Source organism: Alosa pseudoharengus, unplaced genomic scaffold (assembly GCF_046254945.1).
Source record: "Alosa pseudoharengus isolate Yale_2024_CS ecotype anadromous, Long Island Sound unplaced genomic scaffold, YU_APseudo_1.1 YU_APseudo_1.1_scf_12, whole genome shotgun sequence".
NCBI classification, from domain to species: Eukaryota; Metazoa; Chordata; class Actinopteri; order Clupeiformes; family Clupeidae; genus Alosa; species Alosa pseudoharengus.
Window position 1 is genome coordinate 27184062 of NW_027468587.1, and position 21340 is coordinate 27205401.

The 21340-nt window shown below is 45.9% G+C and overlaps 1 protein-coding gene across 2 annotated transcripts; it reads right to left on the bottom strand.

Moving 5' to 3' along the window:
* Positions 1–320: 320 nt before the first annotated feature.
* On the bottom strand, positions 321–21306 carry dedd1 (death effector domain-containing 1). 2 transcript variants are annotated; one of them, XM_076280614.1, is made up of 6 exons: positions 21012–21306; positions 19575–20089; positions 19360–19485; positions 18942–19070; positions 6235–6608; positions 321–1196 (listed from the first exon to the last, which is right to left on the bottom strand). In XM_076280614.1, exons 2-6 carry the CDS (start codon positions 20038–20040, stop codon positions 1164–1166), a joined length of 1128 nt encoding a protein of 375 aa, XP_076136729.1. In that variant the 5' UTR covers positions 20041–20089; positions 21012–21306; the 3' UTR covers positions 321–1163. The 2 variants fall into 2 exon arrangements, with proteins under 2 accessions (XP_076136729.1, XP_076136730.1); XM_076280615.1 differs by lacking the exon at positions 21012–21306 and adding an exon at positions 20278–20951.
* Positions 21307–21340: the final 34 nt, after the last annotated feature.

Consider the following 21340-nt stretch of genomic DNA (forward strand, 5'->3'; position numbering starts at 1 on the left):
AAGTGGGTATACTGCATAGTCCTGCGTATCACGTAGACTACACCACGGCCTGAGGGTCTTACCATGACCACCCCACTACCCTCGCCAAGCCGTATGTAGCCCACTGGTTCACTACAGTGGTCACTGGCCAACCAGAAGTGGTGATGAAAAACAAGCAGTTGTGCCTCACATGTGATGCAGACAGTAGGTGACTGACTCCGAAGGCTTTGAGTGTGTGCTACACAGCCTCAGCCTGCAAGGCCACTAAAGTAGATGCTGTTTTTATTGGTCCCCTTCAGAAGAACATGGACACGAAGAAGACAAGACACTCCTTTGGCTGATAAAGATTGACTTTATCTGAAACTATTTTAAACGTACACAAACATATTTAATTAAGATTTAATTAAGTACAACAAAGTGCATGACTATATATTTCCAGAACAAAGACATCAAATACTTCTTCAATCATTCTTTCCTGTTGTAATGCACCGTAGAGGCGGGAGAGGCCCCCCTCCTACAGGGGGCATTACTGAGCACAGACTCAGAGATGAAGGCGATTATTCCCAAATCAAACACAAAGGACCAGAAACCAGACTAATCAGTCTAATTAGAACACCCAGCTGCTGTACAATACCAAGAACCCCCCACCCCCCATTACAGAACACACACATACACACACACACACTCACACACACACAAACACAAACACACACACACGGCCCATGGGCCTGCTTCCAGTTATCGTGGAAGTTTGGCAGTAGTTTCACCACACAGCCCACCCACTCACTCTCACACACACACACACACACTCTCTCACTCTGTCTCTCTCTCTCGCACACCCCCCACTCTCACTCTCTCTCTCACACACACACACACTCTCACTCTCTCACACACACACAACCCACCCACTCTCTCTCTCTCTCTCACACACACACTCTCCAGACGGTGTAAGGATACTTAATCAGTATGGACACACACACACAGCAGTTTGGCCTCTGGTGCAGTCTGACAACACAGTCTCTCAGCATCACCACACACACACACACACACACACACACACACACACACAGACACAGCAGTTTGGCCTCTGCTGTGGTCTGACACGATGTAGCCTCTCGTCAGCGTCACCATAGTACCAATGGAAGAGGTAAGAGGTCACAAATAAAAATCCTCCTGCTGTGTCGTCACCAGTGAGCTTCCTCTCGTCCAGCTGGGACCTGGGCACAACACACAGAGTAGACAGAGATGTGAACATCTTCATCATCATCATCACCACCACCACCATCATCACCATCAACACGAAGAGGAGACAGAGATGTACACATCATAACCATCATCATCATCATTATTATCAACACCAGTGGTGGACCGTCAGGGCCTTCAAGGCCTTCTCTGAAGGCCTAACTATTTTGAAATGAATGAAAAATAATAGTATCTTTAATAACATTGTACTTTAGCATTTATTATTTGCTTCTGCGTCTCCTTCCCCGATCGTTCTTGACTACTACCATATCCTACCGTTGTCCGATATGTGATTTGATTGACAGATTGTGTGAACAAATTGTGAGGGGGTGTGAAACATTTTTATCCAATCGCACGTCTTCTCTTGCCCGCATCAGGCCTTCACAAGGAATCACTGCGGTTTTGGTACCTAAGCAACCATTAGAAATCATATGTTTGGATTCGGGTTGATTGATGGCTACATCTGACTGATTAGCCAATCAAGTAGACCTGTTATGGCGGGGTAGGCAGGTCTGGCTGCAGTTGGGAACGCAATGTTCGAAAAGAATACCCTGAACCGTTCATCACAAATTTTGACGCTGTCTGTTTGACGTGAGGAATGGAGGAACTTCGTGAGCATCTTCTCAGTCAGACAGACTGACATTCACTGGAAAAGTAGGCTACATGTCACACTGACATGGCTATGGTTATAGTTATGAACAGTAAATTGAACGTTTTTGTTTAAAAAAAATATATATTGATAAGCCTTCATTAAGCAAAATAATATAGGCTAATGTAACGTTACAGTGTCAGCTGGACTACATGTTAGCAAGATGCACATAACGTCAGCTAGCTCTGCACGTAGCTGAGCCTATGCAAGAATTGGTAAGTTTTGTTTCATGTTTATTTGATAACATAGACTTGTAATAGATGCTTGTTATCGTGCCCTTTTCTATATAAAAAAAGTGTTGTTGTACTGCTTGCAGACTGCAGTGTCTGCTTGGTTACTACTAGATTGTATGCTAGCTTGAAGCTGTGTTTGAGTTGGTGGTTTGGTGAAGATGTCTGGATCGGCATCTATGTGAAAACTGTCATTTGTCTTTGGTTCCCTGCCCTGCTAGTTTATCGGACTTTTTTTAATCTCTCTGAGTTTTGTGGAAATTATTGGTAAAATCAGACCAGGCCATCAGGCATTCTAAAATAGCCAACAAGCAGTAGCAGCATTAGGGCAATACACATAGATATATGTACGGCAATACATCTTGTGACTTATGTTTAATAGAATGGTGCTGTGCTGTGACATTTTTTATAATTTTCTGTTGAGACATTTTCTCATAGTGTACCGCGAAATAGCCTACATTTGGCAAACACTGTAGGATAGCCTACTGTAGTTCCACATTAGCTTTTAAGTAATCAGAGCAGTGCGGCACCTAGAACAGTTGCACTGTAACGTTAACGTTAAAGCTAGGGCTGGGATAAACGATTATTTTTTAAAAGATTAATCTAGCGATTATTTTTTCGATGCATCGATTAATCTAACGATTAATTTTCAAGTCCGATTCGAGTTTGATTCGATTCAATCGATTATCTCCCCATTAATTGACTAATAGCAATTTATACATGTTGATTTACATATCTGAATGAAAAAACATGAATTCCTTAACATTGGAATATATGTTTATTGCTCTTAATTGCGGTTAACGCGAGGCGGTTAGCCAATGAAAACTTCTTCGGTAAACAAGTTCTGTCCTTTGCTCTAGTCTTCCGGTCCAGAACAATAGCCTGCCAGAAATATTTGTTCCGCCTGATAATCGTGTAGGTTTTATGAAAATATATTGCTATATAGTGGCGAAAAAGTTAAGTTTAGAACAAGTTCGCCACTGCACCCTATCAAAAAGACCTTGTTGGCGACTTGAACCAAGACAGAATGTGCTTTGGAGGAACATGTCAGTGATATTTGTGAGTGTTTCAATAAAATATGTTAACAGTAGTAGGCCACCTCCACTTTAGTAGCCTACGTTAGCTGGCATTGTGTAATTACAAAAAATAAAACGTTACACCATACACTTTAGCCTATACACGCCCACAAGCGGCGACGGGAGAGAGGGCTAGGCGTCTGCAAGCGTCTACGCGCCGTAATAATCGTCACGAGCCATTAGCTTTGAAGCTCTGATTACGCCTATGTTATTTTTTTGTCATTAAACAGCTGACAGGAACGAAATTAACCGTTCCGGGAACAGTATTTTTTTGTTCTAACCAGGGCTTTGAACCGATTTGTTTTTCCAATCGGTTCGTTCCGAACAGAAACGGAATTATAACGTTTCCGGTTATGAGTTCCACCAATAAATTGACGTTCCCGAACCGGTTAGAACAAAAAAATACTGTTCCCGGAACGGTTAATTTCGTTCCTGTCAGCTGTTTAATGCTATAGAATTATGTCACATCTTTCTCATCCAGCTTAAACCAAATGTAATAATATTACAACCATTATTACATAATAATAATTATATTATTATTAATAATAATAATTAAATAGGCCTACAATTATTTCAAATGTGTAGTTTATTGTTAAAAGAGAAAATTTCCACACAAACGTAACGACATTATTAGGACACGTGGTTATGGCACTCGGGCAACAACAAATTGCAACTGTCGGGGAAAGGGCCATCCAGTAGGCCTAATGTTCGCTAGTCCATCATTAACGTGGAGTCGACAAATATAGCTATTGATATTGTGTTTGGAATGAGCGTTTTAATTAACGATGGATCGTAATTTACCTCTTTTTTAAGATGTAGAGTGGAGACTTTGTAATCCACCGCTCTCTCTCCATTCAGTCAGCGAATGTCTGATGTGATATCACACAGGAAGTGGAAAAAGCGCAGGAAAATAATACTTAATACATAATACTTTTTTTTTTTTAGTTAATTAGGCAACGAAAACTTTGAGTAACGAAATAAAACCGGTATTAACCGGTTACCATTATTTTTAAATAAGTGTTCCTGTTCCAGAACATAAAAAATAATAACGTTTCCGGTTTCGTTTCTGTTCCCTGTAAAATACAAAAAGTTCCCGGTTTTCGTTTTCGTTCCTTGAACCGGTTCAAAGCCCTGACTAAAATACAAATTACAAAAATACAAATTATACTAACTAACACTTAATCTAAATCAATTCTAAAAACAGTATCCACATAGTGGTGATTAATAAATCAGAGGCGCTTGCAATGACTGAGGCAGGACTGAGCCTGTGATTCTCTGTGCATAGTAAGGTATGGTAAGGTGCTCTAAGGTGCTCTGTGTGAATGAGTGTCATGGTGGTAGTGGTCATGGTGATAGTGCAAATGAGTAAGTCAACAGTGCAACAATGCAGAAATAAAGTGAAGTAAAGTCTATATATCTATATATTTCACTATTTAAGAAAATGTATAAGTGTGGCCACAGTTCGGCTGTGGCATGGAGGGGGGGTTATGCATATGTGCTAATGTGTTAATATAGCACGCAAACAGTGAGGCATAAAGACAGTCGTACAAGTGGCTAGTGGACAGACAGTGCCAAAACATGGAGGGGGTGAAGAGGCAGACAGACTATATGGTACACATATTCGAAGCCATCACCCAGATAGGCTACCAATCACTGAAACGGGGGGGGGGGACTTCCCCTGCGCTTCACCAGCCTTTGGATACATATACAAATAGGGCCAAAACCTATGGCTTAAATTAAATGATTTCGTAATGACAGAAAGCTATGTAAATCGCGTGGTAATTACCTTTATGTTAGGGTAACTTGTAACTTCTCACATGAGGAGCTTGTAGTGTTAAGACAGTAAAAGGAAGTGTCAACGCTAACCAGGCTAATAAACAAACCATGCTACGGTGAGTTAACATCGAAGGGCAAAGTCACGTGACTTCTAGTTGTAGTCTGTTTATGAAAAGAAAGGAGCAATTTCGTTTTTTTCAAAAGAAGGCAAAATAGTGTGATATTTTCACAGTTAGTAGATTATTACTGTACACACACTGAAAAATATTGAGGCAAATTGTAGACCCTTCCATATACATCTAAACACGGATGTTGAAGGGCTTGCTCAAGTGGATTTTTAAAAATCATTATTCTATGTAATTTGCACTTTCAGAAATAAGAGATGCTGTAGGCCTATTTTCAGTTTTATAGCTGATTGTCTTATTTTGTTTACAAGTTACAGATGAAGTCTGGGTAGTGTACTTATTGTACTGTTTAGCCTACATCTTACACACTTCAGGCTGTTGCAGATAGCTTAGGGAAGAGACTGTATGACACTAGGTGGTACAGCCTGAGACATGCACAATAAAAAAAAAAAATTGCTTTCTGCATTTTTGTTTTGCTTTTCCCTCTACCGAACTCGTACCGAACCGTGATGTCCGAACCGAGGTATGAACCGAACCGTGACTTCTGTGTTCCACAGTTACACCCCTAGTAGCTGACACGATAGTATACAGAAGTGTAAAGTGTAGCCTATCGATATGGAAGTATATTAAATCAAATTTATCTTCATTTCTTAAAATACAATTTCTTCATACTGCAAGATGGCGACTGCTTTTGCCTTGTTACTGCCAATGCCCTTAGTTCATCATTTTCAATAATTTTGCATTTGGAGGAAGTTGCAATGTGAAGCCTACCTGCAGGGCCATGCAGAGAGCTTTTGAGGGGCAGGGGCTCACGTTCAAAAAAAGGCACATGATCTCGTCCGTGTACTTTTGTGTTCATTCATTATTCTATTTTGGAGGTGAAATGGAAAATGGAAAAACAAGTAGTATATATATATTTATAGCGACATCTGTTGGTGAAAATGCAATTAGAAATTCTGAATGGTTGTTATTCCTTTGGTGGTGGTGGGTTGGTGGGGGGGGGAGCACCACCAAGGGGGTGGTCGGGGGCACCACCAAGCATTTGTGCTTAGGGCACCCAAATGGCTAGCGCCGGCCCTGCTGGTATGACTGGTCTGTAAGCTACACACACACACACAGACCTGGTCTGTGAGCTGCACACACACACACACACTGACCTGGTGTGAGTGGTCTGTGAGCTGCTCCATCAGCATGCGGCGTCCGTGCTCGTAGTCGTCCTGGTCGACGCTGACCAGCAGCTGCAAGCGGTGGTGTCCGGCGGCCCGCCGAAGCGCGTCCGTGAGGAACACGTCCTTCAGCGCCTCGGTCAGCGCGCCACTCAGGTAGTCTGCCCAGAACGCGTCCAGCTTGGACACCTCCGAGAACTTGATGTCACAGTTGATGGAGCCCAGGTCTCGTGCCCGCAGCATGGCATTGGCACGCCCAAACAGGTCCAGCTGACGCGCCAGCGGCTCACGCTTGGTAGAAGAGATGGACGCACGCAGGACCGACTCCTGCTCGGAGTACTCGGGACGCACACGCAGACGGATATCTGGGGGGGGGGGTAGAGAGAGAGAGAGAGTGAGAGGGAGAGAGACGAGGTGGAAATTAATAAACAGAATAAGGAAAAGAATGAAAGAGGAGGATGAGTAGAGGTGGAGAGAAGAGATGAAGAGAGATTAAAGAGAGGAAAGGAGGGTGAGAAGAGATTAGAGGAGAGGGGAGAGAGGAGAGAGAGAGCGTCAGTGTGAGCAGGAAAGGATTGTGTCCAGTCACACTTGGCTTCAGATTGAAGGCTGTAAAGGGCTCTGTGTAGACTAGCGTCCTGTGTGGTCTGCCCTCCAAACCCACTGAACATCTCAGCACTCTCTCTCACACACACACACACTCTCACGAGCCATGGCATCCTTGACCTCGGGGGCCAGAAATACAAGCACAGAGCAGCAGGTTGGCATGTTGGGGGGCACCAGTGACTGGCTCAGCCAGAGCAGCAGGGTGGTTGGCATGTTAGGGGGCATAGCATTGGGCCCAGCTGGGTGGTTGGCATGTTAGGGGGCATAGCATTGGGCCCAGCTGAAGTGGGCGTCTTTGGGACATGAACCTGGCCACATACTCACACACACAGGGCATTCTGCAAGACTGCTGGTCGGACAGCTAATTATCACCCAGACACAGTAGGCATTAAGATAGAGAGGGCATTAAGACAGAGAGGGCATTAGGACAGGGGCATTGAGGCAGAGACTGGTGTAAGGGGTTGAATGCATCTGTAGGCGGGTGCCAGGTCATAGTCAGGCAGAAAGGGCGCTGGGAATAAAGATGGCAGAACCCGGAGGTCACAAAGATGGGGACATTAAGGCAGAGAAAAGCATGAAAGCAGAGTGGGCATAGATAGCACATTCTGGGGGAACAATCCCCAACATTCTTAAGATGGACACCATGGGCAGCACCTTAAGATGGACAGCGTGAGGAGTGGGCAGCACCTTAAAATAGGCTCTGTGAGGAGTGGGCAGCACCTTAAGATGGACGCCATGAGCAGCACCTTAAAATGGATGCCGTGAGGAGTAGGCAGCACCTTAAAATGGACGCCGTGTGGGCAGCACCTTAAAATGGACACCGTGAGGAGTAGGCAGCACCTTAAAATGGACGCTGTGTGGGCAGCACCTTAAGATGGACGTCGTGAGGAGTGGGCAGCACCTTAAGATGGACGTTGTGGGGAGTGGGCAGCACCTTAAGATGGACGCCATGGGCAGCAGCTTAAGATGAACGTTGTGAGGAGTGAGCAGCACATTTACATTTATTTAACAGACGCCTCTATCCAAATCAGAGTTGAGTGGGGAGGACGCTATAGGGAGTACCTTAAGATGGACGCCGTGGAGAGGACGCTACAGGGAGCACCTTAAGATGGACGCCGTGGGGAATGGACAGCACCTTAAAATGGACACAGACCTGTGTGGCGGAGTGGAGTGTGTGTGTGTGTGTGTGTGAGTTGGCCTAGCCACAGGAGTGTGTGAGTTGGCCTAGAGGCCACAGGGCACGTGTGTGTGTGTGTCTCCATCCCCCACAGAGCTCCAGGAGAGGCGATCGTCATGCTACGCTGCTGTACAAACACACACACAGTTGGGATCGGGAGGCCTTCATCAATCTGAGTCAGCCATATACTCTGCTCGGACTTCAACACACACACACACCCCTGATATAGAAATGGGGGACCCTGAGCAGCGTGAGCACACACACACACGTGAGACAGATAGGGAGATCCTGAGAGGGCTGGACTGTGTAAAGGGGGACGAGGGGCCGCAGGACTGTGTTAAGGGGGACGCCCCAGAGGAGCAGGACTGTGTTAAGGGGTACATCCTAGAGGAGCAGGACTGTGTAAAAGGGGGACATCCTAGAGGAGCAGGACTGTGTTAAAGGGGGACGCCCTAGAGGAGCAGGACTGTGTAAAAGGGGGACGTCCTAGAGGAGCAAGACTGTGTAAAAGGGGGACATCCTAGAGGAGCAGGACTGTGTTAAAGGGGGACGCCCTAGAGGAGCAGGACTGTGTAAAAGGGGGACGTTCTAGAGGAGCAGGACTGTGTAAAAGGGGGACATTCTAGAGGAGCAGGACTGTGTTAAGGGGGGCATCCTAGAGGAGCAGGACTGTGTAAAAGGGGGACATCCTAGAGGAGCAGGACTGTGTTAAAGGGGGACGCCCTAGAGGAGCAGGACTGTGTAAAAGGGGGACGTTCTAGAGGAGCAGGACTGTGTTAAGGGGGGCATCCTAGAGGAGCAGGACTGTGTTAAGGGGGACGTCCTAGAGGAGCAGGACTGTGTTAAGGGGGACGTCCTAGAGAAGCAGGACTGCTGGGAAGCAGGGTGTGCTGCCCCAGTGGCCCCTCGTCTCCAAACAGCAGTCCTGCTCCTCTAGGACGTCCCCCTTGCACATGCAGCAGAGAGGGAGAGGGGCGGAGCTTACATACAGGAGCTAGTGCAGCATCGGGGCTGATGTCATTTCCTGTCATGTGATCAGCTCTGAGGATAGAGCTGCAGCTGGACCAGTGGATCTTCAGAATGAGGCTGAAACACACCCCATCCCCACCACACACACACCCCCACCACACACATCGCACCCCTACAGCATCCCACCTGAAGACAGATGACATTGTCCATGACACTGCACTTCGGCAGAGAACTATTTAAACAGGTAAGCATTGTGGTAAAATCAAAGAGATCATTTAGATGGAGAATACTATAGCTAAACACTATCTAAAGCTCACAGGAGTAGACCCCTTCAGCTAAACACTATCTAGAGCTCACAGGAGTAGACCCCTAAAGCTAAACACTATTTAGAGCTCACAGGAGTAGACCCCTAAAGGGGGGGGGGGGGGGGGGGGGGGGTTCTAACTGCATGGGCATACTAACAGGGTGGAACAGCGCGGGCGTTCTAACAGGGTGGAACTACATGGGCATTCTAACAAGGTGGAATTGTTCGACCGATTTGGGTTGAGGGGCGAAAAAAACTAAACAAAACAAAGAACCCTAACCAACAATCTACTGGTAAAATCAAGAATTTTTGTAACTGTCAAAGGGAGACTGGCCATGAGAACTTTGGTAAACACTGTACTAGGTCTGGCAGAATAGCTAGTGCTATCCTTCACATTGGCAGAAGAGCTAGTGCTATCCTTCACATTGTCTTCAGTATCAGTTGATTAGACATAACAGGACAGCAGAGTTGAGGACACACAAACGCAGCACACAGGGGGTTGAAGCGCTTTCTTTGGTCACAGTGAACAGGTTACACACACTCTGCCCACAGAGGCCCACGGCCTGGACAAAGCATCACATTCCTTCTCTTTTGTTTTGTCACGTTATGGTCATTTACGTTATGGTCATTCACGTTACGGTCATTCAGGCTTTTTCCAGTGTACGCCTCATTTCTCCTCTAGGCAGTGTTAAAGCTCTCATTTCTCCTCTAGGCAGTGTTAAAGCTAACTTCACATAGGGTATGTTTTACAATAAGCATCTCTGGAACACATTTTGAACACATAGCAGATTTGGGCACAGAGCTCCACAGTGCCCACAGATATGGGTCACCATGGTGACAGGTTGGTATGGCTGGCATGGTTAACCCATCTAATGGTGGTACACTGCAAATAATCACTGCAGCGTTTACATCACAGCAAACGCCCATCAAGGCATGACGCGTAGTATGACCCTCTCGCTGCCCAGGAGCAGGTTGGGATCAGCAGCCCAATACTGTCTCTGGGGTTGGTGATGAAAGCCTGCAGTGATTACTCGTTTATCTGTTACTGCATCTCTAAGACAGCACTAGACACGGAGCACACACTTACACATCATAACATTTCACTAGCAGGAGTGGCCACTTGCTGCTTGTTGCTGCTGCTGTTGTTGCTGCTGCTGTTTTTGTCTCTCTGTTCTCAGTAACATCAGAAGCAAGTATCCAAGCCCCGTTCCCCCCTTGTGAGGGCATGAAGAGGTACCCAAGCAGTCACATGGTCACGTAGCACAGAGAGCTTCGAGAGTTAAGAGATCCGTTTGAGTTGTGCTGAGCAACAGCGCAACGGGAGGGGAGGGCGAACGAGAGCACAGCGCCGTGGTGCTCGAGTCACCTCTGTGTTTGGACAAGTTCATTCTCTTGTTCCCTGGATGTGTGTGTGAGGACGAGGACGAGCGAGCTGTGTGTTGTCCCTGACACACACACACACACACGCATGAGTCTTTTTGTTTTGAACTGCAAACACAGAGAAACAGAAAGAGAAGCACATTTTGGGTTGAACTGTTGTGTTGTTGTCATGGTTGGGTTCTGGTTAAAACAAGGCAGGCAGAGAGGCAATGGCAGAGCACACATGGACATCAACTGCACCAGAGACATTAAACAGGAGAACCAGAGGACCGACTGGACTCGCTCACAGGGTTTGGGGCAGGCAGCCTGGGACAGGGTCAGGGAGAGACAGGACTACTGCTCCCACTGCCTACAGCGTAAAGGACCATGGCTTTCAGGTCATTTAGTTAGGAGTTAAAAGACCATGGCCTTCACGCAAGTCTAAGGATTATAGCCATACTGTGTAGCATGAGTTGACTACAGACGACTATAGCTATAGGTGGGAGTTAGTGGTATGGCCAATGAGTTGGACGACTATAGCTCACATTTCTATAGGTGGGAGTTAGTGGTATGGCCAGTGAGTTGGACGACTATAGCTCACATTTCTATAGGTGGGAGTTAGTGTCAAGGCCAGAGTCCTTCACACATGGTTAAGCTGCTCAGAGGAGCATTGCAGATTTCTTCAGGCTTCTCCCTGAATATGCTGGTAAGCTGTTAATTCCCACAGACAATAAATGTAGTGTTTTCTGGTTGGTGGAAAGGAGTTGAATGCTTCAGAATTTAATAATATTTATAACAAATACTTATCAGTTAGCGCGTAATGAACATATCTGCTTCAGAAAACCAGAACATTTTTATAGGTTTTCAGCAATTTCTCAGGGATAACCTTTAAAAGGAGCCATTTGTAGATATGACTTAAAATGTTAGGTTTTGTAAATAAATCTTGACAAGAATTTAAAAAGTTCTAACACCACTTTAGAACCCCAGTAGGTCACAGGAGTAAAAAAAAAAACAGCCTGCCTGAAAAATTCTAAATTGGGAGAACGTTCACTGGCAGAACTGTGACTTTCTAGCCGGAGCTTCTCAATGTGGGCCTATGGTCATTGGTCCAAAATTCTAAGTTTATTTCCAGGGAATTTTTAATTTGTTTCAGGCATACTGCTAGAATTTGAATTTGCTCTGCAGGTCCACCCAGGCTAGCATACTGCTCCATACAAGCAAACAGCACTGGTTTGTCAAGAACTGCTTCACGTCTCTCTTGCTTATGTTGAGACAGAGTGCGATTATGATTCCAATAGCTAACTTCAATAGCAGCTGGTTGGTGTTGCTAGCGAATGGAAGAGCTTAGCAGAATGCAAGATATTATGTGGGGGCCAGCCCCAAATAAAACCATAATCATGTTTCATTTCATACATAATATGACAAAATAATCAACACTCTAAAACTGACCTACATCTTTATGGCGTTTAGCTGCTTTGCTTATTTATTGAAGACTATTTCACAAGTGCCCTCAGGTGAACTGCAGCAAATTTCAAATTATTAGAATTCCACACTTCTGCAGTAGCTAGAAGAGCTAGAATAGTCATCCACAGGTAGCAGTTTCTGTCAACCCTAGTTTTACTTCAGTTACTATTTGCTGATGTAACAGAGGACAGAAAGGTCATGATATCCAAGTCAAACATAAACAGTAAGGAGAAGGTTAATATGGTAAAAGTACCCATGAGTCCACAAAAGCTCGGTGTGATCCCACTGTCAGCCAGAGATCCACGGTGTTAGCGGCACGGTTAGCGCTTTAGCATCCTCCCTGTCAGTCACACAGTGGAATGAAAAGTGCACAACATATCACAGGAACAGATTCAAAAAGAGATTCTCAAACCAGTCTCATGGGCTTGCATTACTTTAGAGCCATGTTTGTTGTTTCAAGTATTACGCTCTGGCCACATTTGTTTTTTTTTCAGACATTTAGCAGGCACTTAGGTTATTGTCTGTGGAGATCAACAGTTTCCTGGAAGGCTGAGTGAGTGTTAAACTGGAAAAGTGTTACCTGGCCTCTCTACTTTTGACATGTCACGTGTAACTTTGACATTATAACAAGAGAATAGATCAGAATTATGGGTACAATAAGTGGACAACAGGGTCTGTGTAACAGATGATTGGATAATACATCCAATCTGGACAATGTGATTGGTTAGAAGATGCAGTGTTCTTTTTTTGAAGCCATCAGCCCTGCATCTGATCTTTCCCATAGGAAGTGTCATATTTACACAGGAAGTGAGGCGTGCAGGACATGAAGCTCTCTACCGGTTGGGTCATTTTCCTCAGAACTCATTCAGTAAAGGTCACAGAGATGTGGCATGGCTGCGTTTCCTCAGAAAGTCTCCAAACTGCCGAGACAGCAGAGCGTGAGCCGAGGGCCTCAGGGCATTCGTACCATAGATATATATATATATATATATATACGATTTGTACCATAGATATATATACACGATTTGTACTCTCAATGGACTTCTACCAGGAGCCAAGCTCTTCCTCATTTACAACCTGAACGTGGACATGTCCTAGGAGTTTTGGCAGGGTAGTATTCAAATGGTTGCATGAACATGGATGATCCCTAGGAGTTTTGGCAGGGTAGTATTCGAATGATCACAAGAACATAGACGTTTCCTAGTAGTTTTGTCAGGAAAGCATTCAAATGATCACCTGAACACATACTTGTCCTGTTAGTTTTGGCAAGGTAGTTTTCAAATGGTCACCAGAAGATGTACATTTCCTAGGAGTTTTGGCTGGGCAGTGTTCAAGTGATCCCATAATGTGTTAATGGTGCGCTTTTTGAATATCAAGGCCTTCCGGAAAGTTCTGAGGAATACACCAACGACTCTTTAGCTGAGTTCTGAGAACCGTGGGAACTTACACGACCCTTTCGGCAGGGTCAGGGGTCACTGGGAGGCTAGGTGTGGACAGACAGTGACCTGTAGGAGGCAGCACTGGGCAGAGGTTGCATTGAGACAGGCACATGAACAGCTGGTTTGTGGTTTACCTGTGGTGTGGGAGTGGCCTGGGGGGCGAGACAGAGAGCACCATCACCTGAGAGAGCAGAGCTGCTGGGCTCATTTGGTCTTTTGGGCAGCTCTCTCTCTCTCTTTCTCTCTCTCATGCCCTCTCTTGCTCCCCCTCTTTCTCTCTCGTTCGCTCTATCCGCTCTGCACCATTTTCCTATGCAATCTTGAGCCAACCTGCTGGGATCAAATGTGGAGTCAAGAGAGCACAGAGCACGTGCACAGGGTTCACAGGTCAAAGTTCAAAAGGTTAGAGGTCAGACACAGCACTGCAGCAGCCTCAGCTGATTGGGTAGAGATGGCCTGTGTGTTTGCTGATTGGCTTTGAAGGATAGTAGACTGTTCTATGGTGCGCTTCACAATCCTGAGCACTGCAACGGCTAATGATACTTAAATCTCATGCTCTCAGCTGGCCTCGTCACTGTGGCCTCGGAGTGCCTGGAGGTAACAGTGTGTGTAGTAGTGTGCACAGAACTGAATGGTGGCGATCTGGGAGTTTGAGTAGAAATAGTCTGTGCTGTTTTGGGTAGAGATGGCCTGTGTGGTCTTTTGGAAGGCTTATGGTTTCTTGTGCTTTTATCAGAGCAGACACTGGATGAATGTTGTTACGGAGAGTGGGAATGTTGTGAGCCGCGTCATCCAAAGGACACGGAGAGGTCAGAGGTGAAACAGTTACATCCGAAAGGGGGAGGGGCTGAGAGGGCGTTACTGGCGGAAGTGAGACTGAGGTGGGCATACAGACCGATTCGCTTGGAGGAGTCGCTCAGGTCCGTTCTGTCGCTATGGAGTGTCTCAGGTCTGCTCTGTTGCTATGGAGGAGTGTCTCAGGTCTGTACTGTTGCTATGGAGAAGTGTCTCAGGTCTGCTCTGTTGAAGGTGCCTGTGCTATGAGGACTGTCTCTAGGTAGGGCTGGAAATAACGTTTATTTTCATAGTCGATTAATCTGTCAGTTACTTTCTCAATTAATCGATTAGGTGTTTGATCGATAAAAGGGTAAAAAAAAAATATCAATCAGTGTTTTCCCAGATACTGTTGTCCTCAAATACCTTTTCATGTCCACATGCCAAAGATATTTAGCTTACGGTCATAGGAGAAAGCAAAGCTGAAAATATTTGAGTTTAAGAATGTCAATTATATTATTTTCATAATCGTTGGAAGTCATGATTGAAGTGATTGATTGAACTGCACAGCCCTAAAGCTGATATGTCTGTGTAAGGGGTCAGGTTAGGGTCAGGTTAGAAGATGTTTTAATATTTCTGATAATTTTGTTCAGGCATGTTTATAGACAGCCCCTCTCTATGTCTCTGAGTTATGGAGGCCTATGAGGAGGTAATGGACGCCTACACAGTGTCTCACAGCAAGGCAAAACGTGTCTGAAACTTTCCATAAGAGTCAAACAAGCACATGACACAAAATCATCACTTCACACTGAAAACAAACACAAAGAGAGAGAACGAGCAGACAGACAGGGAGAAGAGAGAGAGAGGAGGGTGGGGGTTCACATGGAGAGATATGGAGACAGACAGACAAACTTGTGGCAGGCACAGTGGAGACAGACAAAGATGAAGGATGAAATGGAAAAACAGGATGTATGCGGCTGAAGTGGAAAATGTGATGCTCAATTAGCAGATATTGGGGGGGGGGGGGCATAAGTACTCAATTAGCAGATATGGGGGGGGGGGCATAAGTGTTTCCTCTCCTAATGAACCACCGTTAGGGCTCTTACAGAGTCAACGCATCGCTACGCATACCCGCCCGCAAGGCTACACATCACTAATAATTTAAACAGTTTAGTTAGCTGGCTAGCTAGCTAGCAGCTGGCTGAGTTTGTGTAATTTCCTGAAGCGGAAAGAGATTTTGTTCAGGCCTTAATAGATATCCTTTGTTTGAAAATAAATAGTTTCTATTCTTTCCTCTTAATTCCATGTGTTGCAACTCTCGCTGGTAACTTTGTTAACTTATCCAGCAAACTATTAAAAATTCACGACTGTAACAAAACACTGCAACTCTCGCTTACCCTCGAACTAGTCCATCTTCCTGTTTCCGCTTTGTCGCGCTCGTCTAAAAAAAAATGAGTGGTGCGCTAACCCGCCTGCCTGGCTTAAATCCTGGCACGCCAGTTGTCACGCTACCGGTCGGGTGCATCGAGTATGTAGAAGCCCTTATGCGTTGATGCGTACCGAAATGTGTCTCAGTTTTTGATACGCGACGCACCGATGTATAGGCCATTACCCTGTAGTGGGCTGTGCACAGTAGTGTACATTTATTCACCATAAATGAATGAAGTTAAAGTGGCTCTGCAATGTAGGCTATGTTTCTGTTTATTTACAGTAGACCTACACATGTTCCTTACACGACACGACAATCTAGTACAGCTAGAGCCTAATATTAATATCAGCGAATCACAGTTTGTCACCCAACAAAGCTAGATATTAATTTTTATACACGTGTCTCCATGTCATACTGGAGTCTTTCGACGGATTCTAAATTAAATCTGATCCGTGGCTCTCCAAAAGAGCCTCTTGGGATGTAACTTTTACAGACAGCCTGAATATCACTCGGAATGTCAGTCACCAGTGACTGCTACCCCCTGTTGCGTGAGTGATCGATTGCATTTCACGTATTGTCCGCGTTGCTTGCGTCCGCCGTGTAGACTATGAAAGGGAGCACGTCGCTCGCGTTGCTAGTGTTGCTTGCTTGCGTTGCACGTGTTGACTCTGTAAGAACCCTAACCTGAGGGGGGTCCCTTACCCTGCTAGCCAGATAGGAGCTGTTTTTGTCTTTTTGGCTTAGTGGAGTGAAATGAGCTAGAAATACTTAGTGATAAAGTTTTGTTTGGATTCTCTACACGCGTCCGGAAGATTTAGCATAGCATAGCATTTAGCATAGGGTACACTTCCCCAATGAGAGGAAAGGAGATAGTAATGTTAGGACTTTGGAAAAGATAACCACAGTATTAAGAGAATCCCACTACACTTACACTAGACTATATCAATTATGGGAAGGCTGAGGTTTGTTATGTTGACGTTCGTCACTTTTATTGGTTGTTGTTAACTGGCGCAAGGACTTGTAGGATGTCACCACCTTTCCTTTTTTTAACGATGCTTAAAGGCGCAGTCAGCGATTGTACGTCATTTCAAACCCATAACATTTTTTGTCACATTCAGCAATCATCTCCTCATGATCTGCTAGCTGCCCATTCCTTGAGTACACTGTAAAAAAATATGCGGTCTCTGTAGGCAGCCCATGCTCCAAAACTGGAAACAAAGAAAGTGGGGGCAGCCTGTCCCCTAAACAAAAACAAAACCCTGAGTTGAGTTTCTCTAGGAATACTGAAGGGAGGGGTGAGCAACCTCCCTGGTGTGTTTGGTTTAGTCCTTGGTTAAAATATAATGTACCTTGTCTTGGACAAAAAAGTTTCTGTTAATGATTTTATATATAAACGCAAACAAATATGACTTCCTGTACAATCGCTGACTGCAAGTGCATTAATTATGATGAAGTGCATGAATTTTGATTGACCACGTCATCCGGGCGCACCGAGCTGCCTCCATGCAGGAAGGGTGCACTGGGCATTGAGTATGACAGGCAGCATAGCTAGATCACAGCTAGGCATGCTGGGACATGTAGTGTTTTAATAACAGACAGGTCAGGAGTTATAGGGTGATCCACTTGTATTGTCCGAGTTGGAAAGTGTGAAATTTCCCAGTTGTCTCGCGTAATTTTACCTAGACACGCCCCCTTTAGGTCGGAATATCAACTGTCCGACTCGGGGCTCTTGATAGTGCACCGAGCTGAATGTGTGAGTTGAAAACAAAGATGGCTGCACCCATAATGCTGAAGTTGAGATGTATTTTCCTTGTATTTGTACTACGTTAATCGATTTAATGCTCTTACACACTTGATGACATTACTGCTTTAATCTGGTCACCAATTTATGCATTGGCTTGAATTTCCCCTTGGGGATCAATAAAGTATCTATCTATCTTGCCCGGTCTTGCTGTGCGTGCAATACAATGTAACGTTTTGTTTTCGAGCTGGTTTGCTAAAGAGGCTAATGTAGCTACCAATAACAATAGCTACTGCCCCCCTCGTGGCACACGTGGAACACTAAAGTGCTACAAGCCAGGCAATTATGTCATATTCACGCGTACAACTCGGGCAGTGCGACCCAAATGGATAGCAGCATTAGGGAGACAGCACTGAGCATGCTGGGACATGTAGTGTTTTAACAAAAGACAGGTCAGGGGTTAGGGAGCCAGCACTGAGCATGCTGGGACATGTAGTGTTTTAACAACATACAGGTCAGGGGTTAGGGAACCAGCACTGAGCATGCTGGGACATGTAGTGTTTTAACAACAGACAGGTCAGGGGTTAGGGAGACAGCACTGAGCAGGGGCATAGGGCTCATGCTTTCGAGTCCCAATTCGTGTTTGGTGTATATCGCCCCTGACGTGTGTTTCGTGTATTGCCCCTGACGTGTTTTTCGTGTATCGCCCCTGACGTTCCTGTAGATACTGCATCTTGCGATGCCTTCGTTTTTGAGGACGTGCACGACACCCGCACCAAACACGGGCAGGACACGTGTGATGCGTGCATATGTTGCTAAACGCAGGACACGTGTGATGCATGTGTGCACATGTTGTTAAACGCAGGATACGCATGGCAGCCATGATGCATGTGTTCACATGTTGTTTACGCAAATACATCCCAGGCCTCATATAGGACACCCTGGCAGGATGAAGCCACAGCAGAGCCAGAATGAAGTTCAAATAGAACCGCAAGGGAAGAGTTACACTTGCCTCCTGCATTTGACAATTTGACATTTCAGGGAAAGAAACTCCCCACCCTAGTCATGCCAAACAGGTTGGGGAAGTAGAACTGTCACAAACACACCCACGCACACGTGCACACACACACACGCACACACACACACACACACAGAGTGGTCATGATGGAAGATGGAATGATTATGGGAGGAGTGAGGAAGCAAGAGGAGTGTGACGACAGCATGAACTGACAGAAGAGAGAGAGGAGGGGTGGAGGAAGAGAGAAGGTGTGGAGGAAGAGAGGGAGGGAGAGAGAGAGAGAGAGGAGGGGTAGAGGGAGAGAGAGAGCAAGAGGAGGGTGGAGAGAGAGACAGCGGAGGGGTGAAGGGAGAGAGAGGAGGGGTGGAGAGGGAGAGAGGGGAGGGGTGGAGGGAGAGAGAGTGAGTCTTGTTCTTACCACAGGTGACTTTGCTGGGGACTGGAGGAGGCTGAAACTCCGGGGGTTTGGGGCCTTTCCTGCGCGTCCACTGACGCCCTTTGCCCCGCTTACGCCTCATGGGAGCTGCAGCTCGCATAGGGTCAACCCCTGAGAATACACACACACACACACACACACATGAAACTTGGAAAGCAGCTATGCTGCAGGCTACGCTAGCATGCATAGTCAATTGCATGAAAGATGTGCCCACACTCTGCCTCAATGGACCCTAACCCGGCACAGCATCCCTGCCTCTCAATCGTATCCAGGTAGACCACTGGCCACCCCACACTTCACTCAGCAACACCACAGCCCCAGCTCCATCACCACCCCTCCATCATGGTACCCAGCTCAGCCCACCTGTACCCTGCAGCCTGACCCCTGCTCTACTCCTCACCTTCCCTCCAGAGCTCCGAGGAACAGTCGCTCGGTGGGCCGGCATGGCTGCAGCTGGTATTCTCCTCAGAGGTTCCCTCCATGGCGGCCTCCTCCATCGGGACCGGGTAGTCCCTCTCTGGCGACACTGTAGGGAAAAGGAAGAGGCAGAACGTCAGGCTAGGTCTGTCATACAGCGAGACCCGTGTCAGCGGGCGGCTACAGAAGCACAATCACCTGTTCTTCTCTTCTTGCGTGAGACGAAGGGCAGGAGGTCGTGTCGCGTGAGCACCCGCAGGAGCTGCAGGAGGGGCTCAAGGTTGGCCTCGCTCAGATGACCTCTCCTCTCCAATTCCAGCAGCAGTTCCACGCCGCATTTGGGCTTGTGTCGCGCGGCCTCCGGACATGGCCGACAGCGGGGCCGGACCCGCCGCCAAGCTCTCACCAGTCGGGGGTCTGGCGGCGTGACCACCTCTAGCTGTCCGGAGTCGCGTGCTCTAGCCGTCTCGGTCCATTGTTCTGGATCAAGGGGATGTTCATTGGGGTACATTTCATCCAAGATATAAGACAACACTTCCACGTCGGTTTCCGTCAGTTGAGAGCCCACGACTTCGTAAATTTCGTGAGGAGTGAGCATGTCATAGTAGGTGAAACATTCGGTTTCCTCCCACGGACTCAGCCAGGGATGGCGACATGTAGCCATGGTTAGCAACAAAGCCAACAAACTCCTGCAGCCGCAAGGACAACTCCTCCTGTTTAAGACAACAACAAACCGTATTGAATAATGCATTTGACCACAGTCATGGGTAAAATTAGAAAACCGTTAACTTTAAACCACTTCGACTAAGGTTAACTTGTTTTAGCACGTGTCAATCAAAATAAGAAACGGTTAGTTTATCGTACAACACAACAAGCTAACGCCTGTTAGCAAAACACCTACCTACGTCCACAGCGTTTACTTCCACTAAAATTTTAAGTAGTCAGTCTACACAGTGCAACGTTACACGAGAGTGGGTTTTCTTTAAGCTTCAGTTAGCCTAATATGTTTTAAGGTCTGCCAGAAATGCTACGTTACATATTAATGTCTTGATTCTATACGGGAAACTCGAATTGACGCCCAGCCGTATTGACAGTGGACATCAGGGCTTTAACGTCACGTGTACATATTACGCAATGTCACGTTGCACTCGGTCCTTGTCAACACAACACAAATCGTTAAAGAAAAGTCGTCAAATCAGGCATTTTAAGATAATACCATGTGTCATTAATCATCACCTTAAAAACGATTATTTGTATTTCTAAATTACCACATGCTATGTCTAACGTTTATGTCCGTAACAGCTGACTGCTGGATCAGCTGTTTCCGTGTTATTGTCTAGTTGCTGCTGTCGAGAGATGCTAATGTTTTGGTCAGACTAGGTAGCTTAGCTAACTCATGCAGCTTTTGCTGCTAAACGTTGCTAATTACACGTTTTTCAAATATATTCACATTGGTTATCACGCTGAGCTTGGAGCACAATAACACTTTGGCAAGCCAGTCGTGTGTTCGCAAAATTCACACAAGAAATCCAGACCAAATTAGCTTCTACCGTTACCAACATTCTGTCTAGTGACAACTAGTGAGATTATAAAGCACCTTTGTCCAAATCACTTTCAAAAGTAACTCATACCCACCTCCAATATTGGAGTTCCTGACAAACAACTCCCAGCGATTTAGAGACCAAAACTGTTAGCGTCTCACTCAGGTAGCAAGAACGCAACTTTCGGGGCGCAAGAACACTGCGGATGCTCGCTTTAGTCGTTCTTTATTTAGTGTAATTATACAAAAACACTAATTTTGTTGTCGTTTTCGTCTATTAAGCCAATATATAACCAGAATATCGAGCCAGACCCTCGAATCAATTGAATTTAGGGACTTGCACTCGATGGACCACAGCAGAAAAATAATGGCCTTCACTAGACCGTGGCATACCAAAAACAAACATGCACTCCACTTTCAGTAG

Excerpts from the sequence above, each read along its gene's own strand:
- dedd1 (XM_076280614.1), bottom strand. The coding sequence starts at position 20,040 with ATGGCTACATGTCGCCATCCCTGGCTGAGTCCGTGGGAGGAAACCGAA. Across the intron at positions 19,071-19,359 it reads CTCGGAGCTCTGGAGGGAAG|GGGTTGACCCTATGCGAGCT; the intron begins GTGAGGAGTAGA and ends GTGTATTCTCAG. Across the intron at positions 1,197-6,234 it reads TCACAGACCACTCACACCAG|GTCCCAGCTGGACGAGAGGA; the intron begins GTCAGTGTGTGT and ends TGTTGTGCCCAG.